General features: G+C 45.7%; 1 protein-coding gene across 1 annotated transcript in view; it reads left to right on the top strand.

Moving 5' to 3' along the window:
- The first annotated feature begins 2,297 nt into the window (after positions 1 to 2,297).
- Positions 2,298 to 18,252, top strand: part of LOC124243290 (uncharacterized) — a 99,287-nt gene continuing 83,332 nt past the window's right edge. The window contains exons 1-3 of the mRNA XM_046668914.1: positions 2,298 to 2,361; positions 2,475 to 2,786; positions 10,841 to 10,846. Of these exons, the coding sequence (XP_046524870.1) occupies positions 2,319 to 2,361; positions 2,475 to 2,786; positions 10,841 to 10,846 (361 nt within the window). The 5' untranslated portion in view covers positions 2,298 to 2,318. The remainder of the gene's footprint in view (positions 2,362 to 2,474; positions 2,787 to 10,840; positions 10,847 to 18,252) is intronic.

The following is an 18,252-nucleotide window of genomic DNA, read 5'->3' as shown; positions in this document are numbered from 1 at the left end:
GCCATTGATGGTGGTCGTCTAGTCCGGGACATCGTTAGGGTTGCAGGATGGTAATTTCCTAAGTTTAATAGTTCTCCTGAATTTACTGGTTGTAATACTCCCAGAAGAATGTTCATTCATAAGCTCTGTGATATCCTGAAATACAGTTTGTTCAGAAAAGGCAAGGTAAATATTTGATTCTTATTTATTTCCCTTTTCAGAATAATGAGATTGTGCTTTAGCAATCTCCACAGGTGACATATTAATTTTGAGTTACATCAGTGAGCCTGTGTGTTTTTATATATTATGTCTTTAACATATTTGCATAGCTGTTGCTTTTTTGGTGCTCACATTGTCCTCTCTGTGGCCAGTGAGAGACTCTGTGAGTTGGCTTCTGTGTCCTGTGACATGACCTCCATCATCTCTCACAGCTTGCTTGCTTTTTGAATGACATGAAATGTCATTGACCTTGTCCATCTCCTTCTCAGTCCTTGATTCAGCCATTTCTCAACCGAGCCCTATTCTTTCAGGGAGAGACGGTATTTGATGCCATAGCACAGACCCTGGGAGAGCTCGTTACAGCTGGATGGTTACTGCTTTCTACATTTTTCAGTGGATAGCTAAAAAATAAGTGTTTTTCAGAAACAATGGTTTGAAATTGTAGTCTGTTGGGCTTCAATTAAAATGTCAAAATTTTTTATGTTTTCCTTATACTGTAATCTTCATTTCTAACAGAATCAACATAACCACACTATACCCAGACGATGCCATGTGAGAGTTTTTTACCTTTTTCTTCTCTCTTTCTTTCCCTCTATTTTCAATCCTTCCTTTGTTCATTCCTTCTTTCCATCCTCTCTCTCTCAGGCTATGTTATGTTCCATGATTATATTCTGGCGCCAATAGTGCCCTCTTTTCATTACTGTAGCTCTATCGTTCTTTTTACATTCTGGTGAAGCACTTTTCTTTCATTACTTTTCTTAAGAATTTCTTTCCACTCCAGTGTGACAGCATTTTCTCCTTTCTTGGGTGTAAACCACGATTCTGTCTGCAGGGATGTGCTGGGACTCCGTGGCACTAAGCTTGCTTCCTGCATAGTGACCTGGAAAATTTTCTTGCAGAGCTGCTGCTGTGACATCTCATGTCCCTGCACGTGTGGTCCCCGAGGCAGTAGGAAGAGCAGCCAAGTCCCCTCCTTTCCTCCTTTCCCAGCTGTCTGATGGGCCGAAAAAGTGAATCACCTGAAAGAGAGGCCAGAACAATGATGGAGGGGGCCTTTTTCTACATTCTACTATGACTACTGTAAACATGTGTCCAAATACATTATAAAAGCGAGGGTGAAAATGTGTGCACACACCACTTCAGTTCTCCCATGAATTCACTATTTTTGGTGGATTGCCTATCCACCCATCTAGGAATCTGAGTAAATCACAAATATGGGTTCACTTCCTGAGGGGAGGGCAGCCTAATAAAACACAGGGTGCCCAAGGAAACCTGAATTGCAGAGAAACAATAAATACATTTTTAGTTCAGGTGTGCCCAAAATATTGCATAGCACGCTCACCTTTTTATTTTTTACTATATCTGGCAACCTTATGTGAGGTGGCCTTTCTACTTGAGAAAGAACAGAAATTGTCTAAAAATTGTCCTGTCTCACACACACACAGACAGAGACACTCACACAGACACACACACACCCACACACACATCCATTCAACCTGGAGAAGAGTTAGATGTAGACCAACATAACTGATCTTAATTAAAAACCAAGTTCAGTGCTTGTCAGCTTTGCTGTGGGTGCCTCACAGTTTGCTGACAGCTGTGAAAGGAAGGTGGTTCAGGGTGAGAATACAGAAGCTGCATCGTAGGACAAGCCCATGGCAGCAGCGTGAACACTGAACCCTGAGTTGCAGGGAAGTCCCCAGACTCAGGACAGCTCCCTCCACCAGGGGACATGGAGCTGCATCCATGGCTCTCCTGCCCCCTCCATGGGCTCAGGCTGTCCCTCCCTCTGCTCTGGGCTCTCAGGGCTCCTGGCTCCTCCTCTTCTGCAGAGGGCCTGCTCTCAGCCTGCCCCAGGAGGCTCTCAGGAAATGGGCTGAGCAGAGAGGCAGGGCTCCTCCCCAGACCTCCCCCAGCCCCACCCCCTCTGGGTCATCAGCTGGGTGGTCTTCTAGGAGAGCCCCTCAGTCACTGCCCAACTGTGACAGCTGTGCAGAGCCCGGCTCTGACTCCCTCCTTGTGTCCTGGGCTCCCTGTCTTTTGAGCAGGACTGGAGTGTGAGAGGGTGTCTGCCCCTCCTGTCATCTGTCTCTTTCCTTCTAAGGCCTGAGGAGGAAGCCATGCTGTGGGCTCTCGCCCTCCTTCTAGCTTTCCTGGCTCCTGGTAAGTGTGCTGCCTGGATGATCCTGGGATTTTTCTTTATTTTGGCAGTGGGAGGCCATAGTAAGGAATTATTGTTACCTCTTCCTCATTATTTTGTGTTGTTTCCATTGCAGCCACTCAGGTGTCTTCCAACTTGGAAGGGACACAGATGTCAGTCACCAGGCAAGCTGGGTCATCTGCTGTGATCACTTGTGATATTAAACAAAGCAACGACTATGTCCACTGGTACCGATACCAGGAGGGGACGGCCCCACAACGCCTTCTCTACTACCAGCTCTCCAGCTCAAAGTTTGTGATGGACTCAGGGTTCAGTTCACAGAAATACCATGCTTATGCAGGCACAGGGAAGACCTGTGAACTTTTAATCAAAATTCTAGAAGAAAGTGATTCTGGTGTGTATTACTGTGCTGTCTGGGAGAAGCACAGTGATTCAGATCTCCTCTATCCTGCACAGAAAATTTTGCTTGTGGCTGCCGAGAGCAGCCTTGACACACAGGGTAGACCAGTCCCTGCCTCCCTTCCTGCCCTGACTTCACCATGCTCTGAACAAAGATAGACCTGGGGCTCAGTGCTCAATCCCCAGTCTTTTATACCACGGGCCTCGCCTCTCCCCTATGAGCCGTAGCACTTTCCTAAAGACCCAGCTCCCCTCCCCTGGCCTTAGGGAAGCAGTCTGGCAGACAGGGTATTCTTTCAGCTCTCCTAGGAGCCGTGGGGTCCATTCAGTCTGCTTCTCAGGATAGACAAGGTCACCTAGAGTTGATGTGTTCAGGGAGACATTTATGAAAGTGTGTGCCCACACACCCAATTGAGCAAGCCGTGTGGGAATAGGGTGTGGAGAGAATGAAGAAGAGACCCAGAGACAGCATACAACACATGTAGTTTTATCGGGACTTACGCACAGGGATTGTTCAGGGGTGGTTGACTGGACAGAGCTGTGTACCCCCTACCGGGGGCAGAGAGGGATTAGCTTATATAGGCAATGCGCACAGTCTATGTGTTTGCCAAGTGGGACTGTCCTTGGTACAAGCAGCATTCCCAGGAAGAGCAGGTCATGTGGAAGGGCTCTGTGTTCCTTTAAGATGTGGTGTTCTTTGAGTGAGGTAAGTTAAGATCCAGGTTTGCCAGGCCTTGGATCATTACAAATCCCAGAGCTTTGGTGTCCCACCCAGTAGTGGCCAGAAGGACACATGACTCTTAAAGGGCTCACAGGATGTTGCTCAGTACATGAGACCTTACACTCCAACCCCCGTATGTTCAAGAGTCCCTTATGATCTTATTGTGACATTCTTCCGCAGATCCCCTTGGGTCAGACACCTACAGAAACATAACCATATACCACAACATCAATAGAGAGCACAAGAAGAAATTAACAGCCATAACAAAAAAGCAGAAAGGCCAAAGAACACTTTCCACCATGGTAACCCCGTGGTTGAAGAGAGAAGCAGCTCAATGCATACCAGTAATTCTATAAGTCAGCAATGGTCTGTGCCCAGTCAGCAAAGAGGCTGGCAGACATTGTCCTAAGGAAAAAAAGTACGATGTTTTAAGGGAACTAAAACAGGGAGGTCATGACTGTCCAAAGACACGCCATTGCAGTGTCCTGTGTTAGTATAATACCAGCCTGTGGTTTTAGACTAGGATGGAAAATATCACACTGTTTGTCCAGTTGGTGTGAGCACTGTAGGGCCAGTGACATGAGACAAGGCAGGAAGAATAGCACACCAGAGAGAAAGGATGAAAGTGCCTTGGGGAATTGGAGGCCCTGGATTAGTAAGTTCAGAGGTTTTGTGTGGTCTCCCTGTGATAAAGGGTGTTAATATGATATCTTGCTCTAATGCTGTCCGCCATGGGGCTAAGAGCCCACACCAGCGGGGGCCCCATCTGCCAGTACCAGGGCCAAGTGACCGCATGGGGTCCAGGTAGGGAGTTCTTCCACCAGAGGCAAAATCAAGATTTTCTGAGTGCCTATCTGTGGTTGTAGCTTTTCTTCTCAGTGGGCTCTTGTCTGTAGATGTCCTATCAGGTCCTTGTGTCGACATCTGATACACACTGGGCTGGGCACGTCTTTCATGTTCATTTAGTTGACATACAGCAGTTGTCAGGTGTCTTGTCCGGTGGGCTAGGGTCCTGTCTTCTGTCCTTAATTGTTATTTCAGTGAGCCGTTCGTTCGTTCCACCAGCCCCGTGGCTGTGGGGTTGTATGGCAGGTGGAAATGTCAACGTATGTTCATTTGATCAGCCCATGTCTATACCTGGTGACCACTGAGATGTGTGCCTTGGTCACTGTGGATGTCTGTGGGGACACCATAAGTGGCAAAGAAGTGTTGTAGGTCTCTTATGGTAGTGTTTTGTGTGACCTTCTTGCTGGGGTATGCTTGCAGCAGTCTTGGATATGTGTCCACACAAATAAGGGCATACTGGCAGTAATCAGAGAGGCAAAGGCCCAGTGTAGTCCACCTGCCAGCATTGAGTGGGCTGGTTGCCTCTGGTGATTTGGCCTACATCCTGGGCAATGGCCCTGGCTCTCCGCAAGGAATAAGAAGGTCACACCTGGAAGAACTGTACTATATCAGCATAGAAAAAGGGGAGGCCCCAGGCCTTGGCAATAGCCCATAGGGTCCTTTTTCCTTTATGTCCAGTCTTCTTGTATAGTCACTCCACCCCTCTCTTGGATGGTACTTCTTCCAGGAGATGAATCCTAGCTAACTCATTCACTTGTTGGTTTCCAGGTGATGTTGTTACCTGATGTGCAGAGACATGGTGCACGGTTATTGTCATTCCCTGGATCGACTGCCAGGCATCATCCCAGAACTCTGCCCTCCACAACTGGAGACCATTCAAAGTCCACTTTTGTTGTGCCCATTGGACCATCCACAGGGAGAGCCATTTTAGACGGCACAGCCTATTGGATCAGGCTCTTGAGTCAACACCATCCAGGCGGCATGTAAGTCAGCCCATTGGCTACTGTACCCAGAGCCAGAATCCAACCACACGCTGTTGGTCAAAGGCTGGATGGCCACTGTCATCCACTGGTTGGGGGGAGTTGTCCCTTGCAGAGCCATGCATATACCAGGCCTCTTCTGGAATTGGTCCTTCTCCTTCCTGTGAATTTGACAGGGTTTCAGCCATGGGCACCTCATCCAACAGGGTTGTTTCTTCTGTGGTAGATGTTACTGGTCCTAGAATGGCATGCAGTTCTGCACTTAAGGGACTATTGTGGGTCCCCTCCTGTGTGGTCAGGGTCCCTCACTGTTCTAAGTATTTGTGCCACTTTTTCAGTGTCTGTGTTTGGGCTGTTCCCACATGGGGCTTTTGGAAAACATCCCCCGGCCACTCCGTAATGGGCAGATGGGTATCGACTGCGATTGGCAGGGAACAGGTTATGGGTTCCACCTGCTGGAGGGCCAAGTAAGCAACACACAATTATTGTTCCGGGGTGCTACACCAGTTTTCGGCCCCTTTCCATAACTGGGACTAGAAGCCAAAGGGAACTTGCTTATTGCGTTGCATCTGCCAGAGACCCCATCCGAACCCCTGTGGGTAACTGGAAACATCCAATTCTCATGGATGTCCCTGTGTCAAAACACCCAAAGACTTAGTTTGTTCTATTACTATTTTACCTTGGGTGTAGGCCTCCTGTTGGTGGTCCCCCAGTCCCCGATGACACTCTTTCACACAACTTAGAAAGAGGGCAGAACAGTTGGGCTAAGTGAGGAATGAAATGGTGCCAATAACCTAATAAGCCCAGAAAGGTCTGTAGTTGTTTGTGGGTGTTGGGTGTAGGGAAAGCCTGTATCTTATCTATAACAGCAGTAGGAACCACTTTTGTCTTACCCGACCAGACAACACCCAAGTATTTGACAGATCACCCAGGTCCTTGTAATTTGTTGTCATTCGCTACTCACCTTCATTGGCATAGGTGGTTGACGAGGAAGCTGGAGGCTTCCTGGAGGTCTGCAAAAGACTCAGAGATTAACATGACATCATGAATGTAATGGGTCAGGCCAGCGAAGGCATCCATACCTAGGATGCACTCAGGTATGGGGGCAATATATAACATGTATCATTTTGGCAGGAGACACCCTACCTGCAGCACCAGCAGCACTGGTTTCACCCTAACTGTGCCCCCACCATAACCATCTATGACAGAAATAGGGCCATCAAAATGGGATGCATTTCCATGAATCAGAATGCATTATGCTCCTGTATCTGCTAACACTAAAACCATTATTTCCAAATGTGGCCTCCTGCCCCTCAACATCTGGGCCACCTACAAGGCATTGGGGGAGTGGGTCAGGGTCCCTTGGCCATCTTCCTAGGAATGAGAAGTACTACAGCTCATCTCCAACCCTAACAGCAAAATACCTTCCACACCAGTATCCCAGAGATGCAAAGCCACCTTATGATGCTTACTGGACGTGGCAGCCGCTTAAAACTCTAGAGGCGGGTGCAGAGTGAGGATTGTCAGCCGAGTAGGCAGTGAATGAGTGAGGCTGGAAGCAGGAGTGGCCCAAGAGCTGGCAGCAACCTAGCTGTGGGCCCAGTAGCCCTCAATCCCCTCCACCTGACCTTCTTTCTTCCCCCATGTGGGTGGTGGCTGTTCTCCAGAGGAGGGCAGAGGGCAGCGTGCCTAGGCTGCTTCGTTTCATTACCTGACAACTGGCCTCAATGCCCCTCCAACTGGGCTTGCTTCAGGGGCTTCCAAAGAGGGCCGATTGGCAGGTGCTAAGCAGGTCACTCAGCTGGTGCTACTCCTGGAGTGAGCACTTCCTCCTACAACTGCCTTACTGTTACTTTTCTTTCCATCTCAGCTTCATTGTGAGCTCTCCAACAGTGAGGAGGGGCCATCCCACAGCTGCAGCAATGGCCTGGGCTTCTATCATGCCCAGCACTTCTCCTAGGCCGCTTGCGTTTTGAAGGCATCCTTGTACTCATGCGTTGGGCCTCATCCATCTCGGATGGCAGCAATCAGCCCCCATGTTGAGGACACCAGCCAAGTCGAGATTTCCCCTGCAGATTTCATCTTCCCATTCCCCTATAATTTCAGCACTCATGGGAATTTCCTCCATCTCCTGGCTAGCTCACCATGTGTCTGGCCACACACCCAGTTGAACAAGCGATGAATGGCAGGGTGTGGCGAGAATGAAGAAAAGACCCAGAGATAACGTACGAGACATATAGGTTTACTGGGACTTATGCATAGGGAGTGACCAAGGGCGGCTGGCTGGTGGGAGTTGTGCACTCCCTACCGTGGGCAGCAAGGGGGTTCCTAAGCTAGGCAGGGGCCAAAGGCTAAAGGTTTGGCAAGGGGGACTGTCTTTGGTATAGCCAGTGTACCCAGGACCAGCAGGTCATGTGAAAGGTCTCTGTGTTCCTTTAAGCCTGATGTTCTTGGAGTGAGATTAGTTAAGATCCAGATTGGCCAAGCCCTGGATCATGACAAATCCCAGAGAGTTGACCTCCAGCCCAGGCGGAGCCCAGAAGGACACATGGTTCTTAAAGGGCTCACAGTTTATTGCTGAGAATGTGAGACCATACAGAAAGCAATATGAGAAGGCACTGAATCATTTATCCAATCATGGCACAGAGAAATGCCTGGGAAAGAGGCTCCTGCATTACCTCAAGAGAATGAGAGAAAATGGAATGAAAACTTTGGATTTCACAAAGACCTCAAGCTGGTATCTGATTTATCTCTTGGACAAAGTGATATTTCCCTCACTGGAACCAACCATGGCACTGTTGAGACAGTGAAAGTGTAGGAATAAAGTGATTGTTGTAGAGATGCCAACCATTGAGTTCTACTCACACCTTCTTTTGAAGTTCAGCCTCAGCCAGAACTGCTCTGTCTTAAACAAGTAAAGCCAAAGCTCCTTTCCACCCCTCTCCCAACATTGACATGGCCAACTCTAAACTGGAATGAGTCTATCAGATTATTTTTTCTCAATAATTAGAACTAAAGGATACTTTCAGTGAACAATCAATAAATAGTATATATTTGAACTGAAAAGTTGTATAGGAAAGGGTTCTGGTTGCCATCCTGGGCCAGATTTAAGGCATAAAACTAATACTGAAGCACAGAAATGCCAGATTCACATGTGTATGGTCTCTTGTGTATGGGATCCTCCAACTTTCTGCCAGATCTGTTAACCTTGCCTCTGGCTTAAAGTTTAAGCTCCTAGAACGGTGTTTCTCAAACTGTGGTCCATGGACCACCTGCATCATAAGCACTTGGGAGGTTTGAATAAAAGTGCAGGTTCTGGGTAACATCGAACACAATAAGTCAGAATCTTAGAATGAAGACTGAAAATGTGTAGTTTTCAATGACCTCCACAACCAATTATTATTCAAACTGATTTTTTATTTATTTATTTTTTTATTTTATTTTTTTTAAAGATTTTATTTTTTCCTTTTTCTCCCCAAAGCCCCCTGGTACATAGTTGTGTATTCTTCGTTGTGGGTTCTTCTAGTTGTGGCATGTGGGACGCTGCCTCAGCGTGGTCTGATGAGCAGTGCCATGTCCGCGCCCAGGATTCGAACTAACGAAACACTGGGCCGCCTGCAGCGGAGCGCGTGAACTTAACCACTCGGCCACAGGGCCAGCCCCTATTCAAACTGATTTTTAAGAGCTGGTGTCCTAGCAGTAAAAGATAGAGTGACACAGTCCCTTTGAAATAGACTGGTTCCCACCCTGACAAAGACTGCATCCCAGAAAGGTGCTCATGGGCTCCCTCCCAACACACAAACGCCTCCTCTCTTACCATAGCCTGGATGTGTTAGCCTGGATGCTGCTGCTCTAACAGGTCATCACATTTCTCCATAATTCCACCAGAACCACAAGTGGAAACTCCAGTTCCTTCTCACGTCTGTGACCTCAGGCAAGAAGAATTGTTCACTAAAGGAACCAGCTCTAACTTGCTCTACTGTAGTAGGGACCACATATTTTAACTATTTTCCAGTTTTATAAAAGTTCATTCTTTATCTTGAAGCATAAAAATATTCTCATTTATATTTTTCTAACAGTGTTAAGGCTTTGTTCTGCACATTTATTTCTTTGATCGGTTTTGAATTGAATTTTTGTGTATGGGGATAAGATAGGAAGTTAATGTGGAAGTCCAATTTCTCCCCCAAATTATTGACTAATCCATCATTTCTCCCACTGTCTTTCATCGCCACCCCTGTGATAACTAAGTTTCCAGAGGCTCACACAGCCTTTCCTGCTCTCTCTCTTCTTTTCACTGTATGTGTCCACTTACATGTGACAGTTTCTCTAAGGAAACAGGTAGAGGTGGAGTCACTGTGTATGTACAACTTCACCTTTACAAATGGGGCCAAATTCTGTTTTTGTCTGTTCCTGAGCAAGGAACACGGTATTCTAACAAGTACAGCTATGTAACAATTATTGCCTTTTGGTAAGTAAATTGTCTTGCATTAGTTTTTCAAAGTTTTCTTGGCTTTATCTTATGCATGAATAAAACCTCCATATGTAAATTTATTTACTTATAAAGTAATAAGTTAGATGAACTGTGGTATAAATCCAATGTGTATATTACAAAACACAAAGAGCAAACAATTTAAAAATATGTGATAAAAAGAAATTCAAATACTAGTTCTAACACTTTATTCCCACATACCCATGTGCTGTCGTGCATCTCACTTTGTAAACCACAGCACCACCAACACAAAAGCCTATGCCCTCCCCACGTGATGGGGAGTGCTATGTCCAGGCTGCCGTCTCATTTTATTCTAAACGTTTCCTATTTCTTGACTTACCACATATCCCTAAGACAAATCATACTCAATGTCTTCTTTTTTCTTGAAACCAAGTTCCCACAATCACTCTATACCATACCTTTGTTTCATTCTCTGAATTACTTCTGGGCCAATGACACTTGTGTCTTTTCATGTTCTTTAAAAAGAACTACCCCCAAACCTGACAAATCTTGGGCTTGGTCAGCTCTTTAAAAGAGTCCTACTTGAGCAATGTCCGAGAAGACCAACTTTTATCATCTGTTGACTGAGAAAACTAGTGTGGCCTCATAGAGTTTCGTTATCTTCACTGGTTGTAAACATGAGGTTAATGTTGTGAAAGGGCCTGGCCCCCGCCTGACGTGTCCTGGGTGCTCTGGATGACGTTGTTGAATTTGAAATGACAGGATAACTCCATGAAAGATGCACACACTAGAAAAGAGGGAGGGGTGTCCTGATCCTGCCTCAGCTGCTCATGGTCCTGCAATATTGAAGGAGTCACCTGTGTTTCGGAGCAGTTTCATCATATCTAAAAATGAGAAACATAAAGGCTTCTGATAGGAAGTGTTCCCCTATCATATTTAAGTGTCTAAGCTTCTGTGTTTCCTTAGCAAACCTATTACTTCATTTTAAAAATGGGGTTACTAATTTTGATAAAATATAAATGAATTTTTAAGAAAAATATTTACTCAACACAGTGTTAAAAAGTGTAAATTGGAGATAAAAAAAGAAAATTGTATCTATAATCCTCTCATCAAAATATGTCAATGGTTTTCTTCTTTTTGGTTTTCCAGGCTTGTCCATTTCACTAGTAATTGCCCTCATATGTACATCTGATTCCATATGACTAACATGAAGAAGTCAGATAAGATGAGTTCTCAGATTCTGTGATGGCCAGAACAGCACTGTCCCAGGTCAGACAAAGTTGCCAGGGTCTCAGAGGTTAAATTAAAAGTCCAAACTTCAGCACCTGGATCTCTGCTCACCCCTCTGCCTGAGTCTGATCTGCTCTCCCCACCCCCTGCTCCCAGGCTGGCTGAGCTCAGCTCCGTCAGAGCGGGGTCAGTCCTGGCAGCAGCAGGAAGACCCTGATGAGAGGAAGTCCTGTTCCCTCAAGCAACACCTGCTTCTCTTTTCCTGGAGACCAGGGGGGTCATGACGAGAACTCTCCAGACTCCACATGAGGGCTGAGAGGGAAAGCCCTGGCTGCTCTTTGACTGAGTCCTGAACAAGAGTTTTCCTCTATTGTTTTTTAAACATGCGTCTCTTTTGGACGAGTATAACCTTTCGGTGCCCCTTAGAGAGGAGCACAGACACACTACAGCACAAAAAGAAGTAGAAGAAAGGAGAACAAATGTCACCGGCTAAAATAAATGTCTAAGCCCAAGATGGAGTTGCTCGTGCTCAGGGTGCCCGTCAGGAAACTGAGACTTCAATAACTTTCCTGTCCCCGTAAATGCTGTGCTGGACCAGAAACACAGTCTATCCAGCCAGCCAGTCCCCACCTGCCAAGGATCTGTGATGATTTCCCTGTTGTAAATAATGTCACATACGCAACCCCAGCCAATCATTGTAAGTGATATACTCTTTCTCTGTTCCTTGATTGGCCTGCTGGCCTTCTAAGGAAATACTGACCTCCTGGCTAATCCTGCGTGTTTGCATTGCTCTTCCAGAGGCTCCATAGAGCTCCTCTTGCCCACAATCCCTGGGAAGAGGGCTCCACTGCTCGTTGCTTCAGGCCCTGATATTGGTTCCCCTACATTAACCCCAGCATATATGGGGTTAAAACCAAAATCACCCATCCTTTTTCCGTGCATCTTTAGTTATGTTTATATGTAAATATCCGTTTCTTTAACATTTGTATCCCTGATCTTCACATATGCATGAAACTGGTGTTGAGATTAGAGCACTGACCTGCCCCTGCTTAAGAGACAGAGAAGCTACAAATTGTTAAAACCCAGGTGGCCTCATGCTGAAGTCATGGCTACTTATGGGTCCTTGAAGTTTATCATAGGAAAATTGATGTCCAGAGAATGTCAAGAAATGAAAGCTTCCCAGAATCCTACTCCTCAGCTTCGTGACCCCAGAATCTACCATCCATCACGGAAGCAGACAGCCAAGGACACCCTCCTGCAGACTCCCTTGTCTCCCCACCCATTTCCCTGCACTTAGTCATGTTCCTCACAGCCTTCACAACCCCTTGCCTCCTGTCTTTCAGAGAGATGGATCTGAGTGCTGACTCCTATCTCCCAACTGACATCACCCAAAATAAACTTCTTTCCTTCCCCACAATCTGGCATCAAGTTTTCGGGCCCCTCTTATGACTTAGGTAAACAAATCTGTGTTTGTGTTGGTAACACTGTGAGGCACTGTGCTCCCCAGTCCATAGACTGTATCCCCTTGAATAAGGTCATCAAACTCATTAACATATTGCATTATGTTAATACCCTGAAAAGAGTATTTGGCTGGAGGTTGGAGGGAAGCCTTTATTAAAATCTATGACTGGTTATTGTCAATAGTTGTTGAATCTTTAATTTGAGCAGTAACTGAAAAAAAAGTTATATTAATCCACAGAAAAATAGTATTCAAAGATGACAATGTGAAGTAAAATTTATTTTCATAAAAAAATAGATCATTGTATATTTTTTCCCTTAAAGTAGTATTTTCTCATTGGTGAAAACCTAGGAAATAGAGAAAAATAGAAAGAAAACAGTACACCCAACTTTTCCCTACCCAATTTCTCACCAACTATATTGAGATCTTTCCACCAATCCTTTTGCTATGCAGATGTCACCACAGTTGTCATTTTCTTTTCCGCTTAACATTTTACCACAAATGAGGTGGACATCAGTAGAAGGATTATGTAATAGCCCTGAATATTCTTTTAACAAAGTTTTCTATTGCTTTATACCTGGACAGCAACTCAGCAGCTCAGCACAACTGAAAAGCCTACATCTGGGGACACTTGAGCCTGGAATTTTTGTTACAGCTGAGCAGATCTGACTTTCAGATTTTACTAAAGAAGAGGAGCTCAGGAACAGGGTCTGGTACTAGGTGCCAAAGGACCCATAACTTCCCTCCCCAGGCCAAGTCTCCTTTCCAACTGCTTCCTCCGCTTGGCTACCAGCGAATAATTAGCATAACTAACTAGCATTACTATACCAAGGAGGCCCTGTGTATAGTTAGTATAACTGGAAAGAATCCTTCCTTTCAGTTAAAAGTCAGGGCTACTTCTACTTCTCAAAGGTTCATTTCAGATGCATTCCTCTCCGATCTTTCACAATACTTTCTTACCATTTCAGAGGATATGGTGCTGGAATGGGAGGACCTGGTCCTGCCCCAGAACCTGCTTGCCCCTGATTCAATCTAGGCTTCCTCCTTTGGTTAAGCACACACCTCTGATTCCCCAAAATGGTAATATTCTGTACAATTTCTACTTTATGTGGACCCCGGAGATTGCCTATGGCAACTTGGCAGTGTCAAGATGAAACAATAATCCCACTGTGTCCTGGGCATTTCTATGCATCTGGGACAGGGCTACAGGCTTTGCTCACATCATCCTGTTTACTTTCCAGTAAACAGTTTGCTCTCACTTTTTTTTTCAAGGAAGCTTGGCTCTGATCTAACATCTGTGCCCATCTTCCTCTACTTGGTATGTGGGGTACCTGCCACAGCATGGCTTGATAAGTGGTGTGTAGGTCCATGCCTAGGATCCAAATCGCAGACCCCGGGCCGCTGAAGAGGCGTGTGTGAAATTGACTCCTATGCCTGTGGGCTGGCCCTACTTTCCCTTTTTATGGAAGAGAAAGAGGAGATGACATAATTTGCCCAAGACTCAGAGCTATCACGTTATTTTAGAGCATTAAAAATCTCCTTCAATGGGACCTCTGGGTGAAATGCTCCAGTGCAGCTCAGATGGCAGGCATGTGTTTCTGGCAGGGATTGCTGTTCTGTGCTTGTGCCTCCCTCCGAGGTGAGCAGTACACTCATTGCTCTATTGGTATCTAGTGGGAAAGGAAGCATGAGTTTTGTCTCCAGGCAGACCTGGCTCCACATTTGTATCTCATTCTTTGCAAGTATAGTCAACCTATAAAAACAGAAAACAGTTTAAAAGAAAGGTGTTTATTTGGGATCCAAGAATTGCAATTCAGAGTACAGCTTCAGGTAGAAACCCAAATAGTGTCCTATTTGCAGGAGAGGACTTCAGGGTTTTTATAGGAAAAAGGGAGGAAGGAGAGGTAAGTCGAATGAAAGTAGGGTTCATTGGTGCTAGTTGAGGCAAGGCTAGGATTGTACTTCATAGATTGGTGTGAGATTCATTCATCAGGCAAAAGGCTAGACTTCTACTTCCCTGGTTGGCTAGCAATTCAGTCATCAGCAAAGTCCAACTTCATCTGTTCTTGTAAACAGGATATTTTTGTCTTTAGTGACTGCCTGGAATGCTGGTACTTTGGTCCAGTTTAGAAGATAAAGAAAACAAAACGAGCAAGACAATTCCTCTGACATGGCAGCTCAGCCTCTGTTTCAGTATGACTCCTGTCATGTTGTCTTTCACAGTGTGCAGCTTTGGGAAAATGATTTAGTGTACTTTTGGGTTTTTTTTACTAGCTCCACTTTCCCTATTTCTAAACTCAGTCTGATAATATTTATCCCACAGGGCTATTTTCAGGATTTGGTTAAACAATGAACACAAACCAATTAGTGCATTGCTATAGCGTAATCAATATTCAATCCAAGAACGCCAGCATTGCTGTTATTTTTCCACCTTTTTTTTTTTTTTTTTTTTTTTGCTGTGGAAGATTAACCCTGAGCAATCATCTGTTGTCAATCTTCCCCACTTTGTTTTTTTTTTTTTCCCTTGAGGAAGATTATCCCTGAGCTAACATCCACGCCAGTCTTCCTGTTTTGTATGTGTGTCGTTGGCACAGCATGGCTGATGAGTGGTGTAGGTCCCCACCCAGGATCTGAGCCCTAGAACTCAGATCACCAAAGTGAAGCCACAGAACTTAGCCACTATGCCATGGGGTCAGCCCCCTCCAGCAACATTCTCTAGGCTTCTCAGAACTATCATCATTCATCGTCCCTCCTTTCACCTTGTGGTCAGAATTCTGTCTCTTCTCTCTCAGACCCTTCCCTCCCTCATTTCTCACCAGTCACCTCCTTGTGCCCCCAGGGAAGCAGCACCGTAGGGCCCTAAACTGGCCTTCACCACCCACCAAGGCATGGATCCTCTCACAAGGTAACTCTTCGATTCTCCCCACCAGGGCAGGACACAGGGACATGCTGGGCTCCATGTCCTGCTGCGGGCCCTACCGCTCCCAGTAAATCTGGCCCCCTTTCCAGTTGCAGGGTGCACAGGAAGGGTCTCAGCCCCTTGCTGCCCCTGTTTTACTGATGTCTCCCTAGCAGGTGCTGGTCAGTGTGCAGGAGCTGGCCACAGGGGTGGGGGTGAATGGTCACCCTGGCTCAGCTTGGCCATCTTGCCATGCATGGCCCACATCACGATCAGCTACATCCACTCTGTACCACCACCAGTGGAGGGCAAGAATTCTGAGAGACTCCTCTGACTGGCTATGTTCACGGCAGATGTGCAGTGGGATTCGATCCCAAAAGCAGATAAAAAGTCACAGTGATGGACTCTGAGGATGGCACCAGGCATACCCTGTTGGTGCTGAGGTGAAGGTAGAGAAGTGCAGTGCAGGCATGTGCTACTGTGCTGTGTGGAACCGGGACAGCCCCACCAGCCTCACTGCCCCCCAGGCAAAAAGCTCTCAGACTCCCTACTCTGTCCTGGCCTGGCAACTTCCACCACCTCCAGGTCCTTTAGGTTCCCCTGGCGTCATGTCTCAGCATCCCAGACTCACCTGGATGCCATATTTGCCAGTCAACTGCAGATAACAGAAGAGACTAAAGTGCCAGACCAACAGTACAAGCTGAGATGGATGGCATGTGTAAATCATGAACTGTATTTTGAACTTAAAATAAGAAAAGTGATATATCTCATTAGTAATGTTTTATAGTGACTGCATGTTGAAATAATATTTGTATATCTCAGACTAAAAAAATATAGTCCTAAAATTGATTTTAAATGTTTATTTTTATTCTTTATAATGCAGCAACTAAAAAAATTTAATTTGTGGCTCAAATTAGTGAGTCACTTTTATTTCTATTTAACTGTTACAGACTAACAATCAAGAATCTGAGTGAAGATTCTCTCGAGTGAAGAAGGCATAAACAAAATATTTCACAAACAATTTCAAGGGTAAAAACTGCAGATTTACCACAAAATGGTTAAAGCTAAGACTGGAAGTCAATTCCCAACTCCAGTCTCTAGCTTGTTGCCCCACCATCCATCAATCACTTTGCAGCAGAGGAGTCAACAGTTAGAGGCACAGGAGACAATATTGCCACTTTCTCAGCCCCCTCGTCCATTAGCAGGCCCACCACTCAGATCACGGTGATAGATAACATTCCTCATGCAGGGTGATGCAATCAGCCCCGGGGAGACATCAGGCCCTCCGCCTTCCACTTCCCCCTAACACCAGCCCATATGGGAATTAGGGCGGATCTCCAGCTGGTCTGCACCTCTGTTCTCTCATCTGCAAAATGATGTGGTTGAAGCTGACAGTATATGGTTCTGACTTCTGTATTAAAGCAGAATCATAAAAATGTGATAACTACATTCACTACCTTCTTACAAAGGCAGTCAAATTCTTGGGGGAAAAAAAACCAACAAAAGAAACAAAAGAAAGGAAAAGAAAAGAAGAGAGTAACCTCTCCTCTGTGTTACTAATCTTCCAGCCCCACCAGGAAACTCCTCCGCTGCTATAAGTGAGGGAAGAAAAGAAGCTCTTTGGGATCTAAGCTGAGTTAAAATACCTTTTCAATTGAAAATTCAAGTTTATGTATAATTCAATAGCATGGTAAAATGATTAATGAAAGGAAAGTCTAAATGATCTGAAGGAAATGAGTTCCTTAGATTATTAACTCACCGTCTATCATCCTAAACTTCTGTTTTTGTGATTAGAAATTTATAATTCAGACATGCCTCTCGTGAAAGAGCCCAGTACCCCCACCCTCTCCTGAAGGCCTAGGTCGAGGCTAAGACCCCCCAGTATGTGGGAGAAGGGGTCGGGGTAGAGGGGGCTGATGTTAATTTCACTCTGTTTACAGGTTGTTCCTTCATTTCATCTTCGCCGTTGTGCTAATAAAACAGAACCCTTTCTTCTTCTTGCCCCCATCTCAGTGTCATATCATTGCATCTTTATTACACCCACAGAACATAGCACAATGTTCCCACATAATGGGAGCTTCCTGAATACTGTTTGGATAAATGAGTCCGCTCAGAGTTCTCTGGTGGCCATATATTCTACGTGGTCTGATCTAAGGTGGAGGACCTTGCACTCCTGTCTTCACATAGAGTGGATGTACCAACAGTGGTGAGGACGCTCCTTCACAATGAGCCAGGGCAGCCACGATCACCCTCCCCAATGGGAGGTTTGACTTGGTGAACTCAGCCAGGCCACAATGGTCTGAGACTCTTCTCAGCAGGGGCTGCAGGCTGCCCTGGAGGAGAGGGAAGTTCATTCAGACATGCGACCATTCTTCCAAGCATTACCTCTTGCTGTCCTTGAAGCCTGTAAGTTGTTTGCTTCCCCCAATTCCCTTTGACAAGTTTTCTCTAATTTTGTAATTCTGTAAAAAATTCTAAGTTTTCCCCTTATTTTTCATCCGGTGTATGGTACAGGTCGCCTAGAGCAACCACAACTTTCCAGTGGTAAAAGGCTGTCAAAAACAGCCACCTGGAATGTGTGGTGTCTCATGTGACAATTTCTACGATGTCCATATATTGGTATCAGGAAAGCCCTGGTCCAGCCCTGCAGCCCTTGCTGCACATTTCATCTGACAACACTGTCAGGATGGAGTCAGGCGTTCCGACGGGCAAATTTGTTGTTGAGATACCTGAACCTTCTACGTCTACCCACACCATTCACAATGCAGGGAAAGAAGACTCGGCCACCTACTATTGTGCCTTCTGGGAGGTGCACATTGGCACACTGATGTTAGAGCCACATCAGTCAATAAATGTTCAGTGGTTCTTCCTTCAATACTATGAACTGGAAAAGCACAGTGACCATTTGT

Source organism: Equus quagga, chromosome 8, assembly GCF_021613505.1.
Source record: "Equus quagga isolate Etosha38 chromosome 8, UCLA_HA_Equagga_1.0, whole genome shotgun sequence".
Taxonomy (NCBI): domain Eukaryota; kingdom Metazoa; phylum Chordata; class Mammalia; order Perissodactyla; family Equidae; genus Equus; species Equus quagga.
This window is presented reverse-complemented; position numbering and strand designations above follow the sequence as displayed.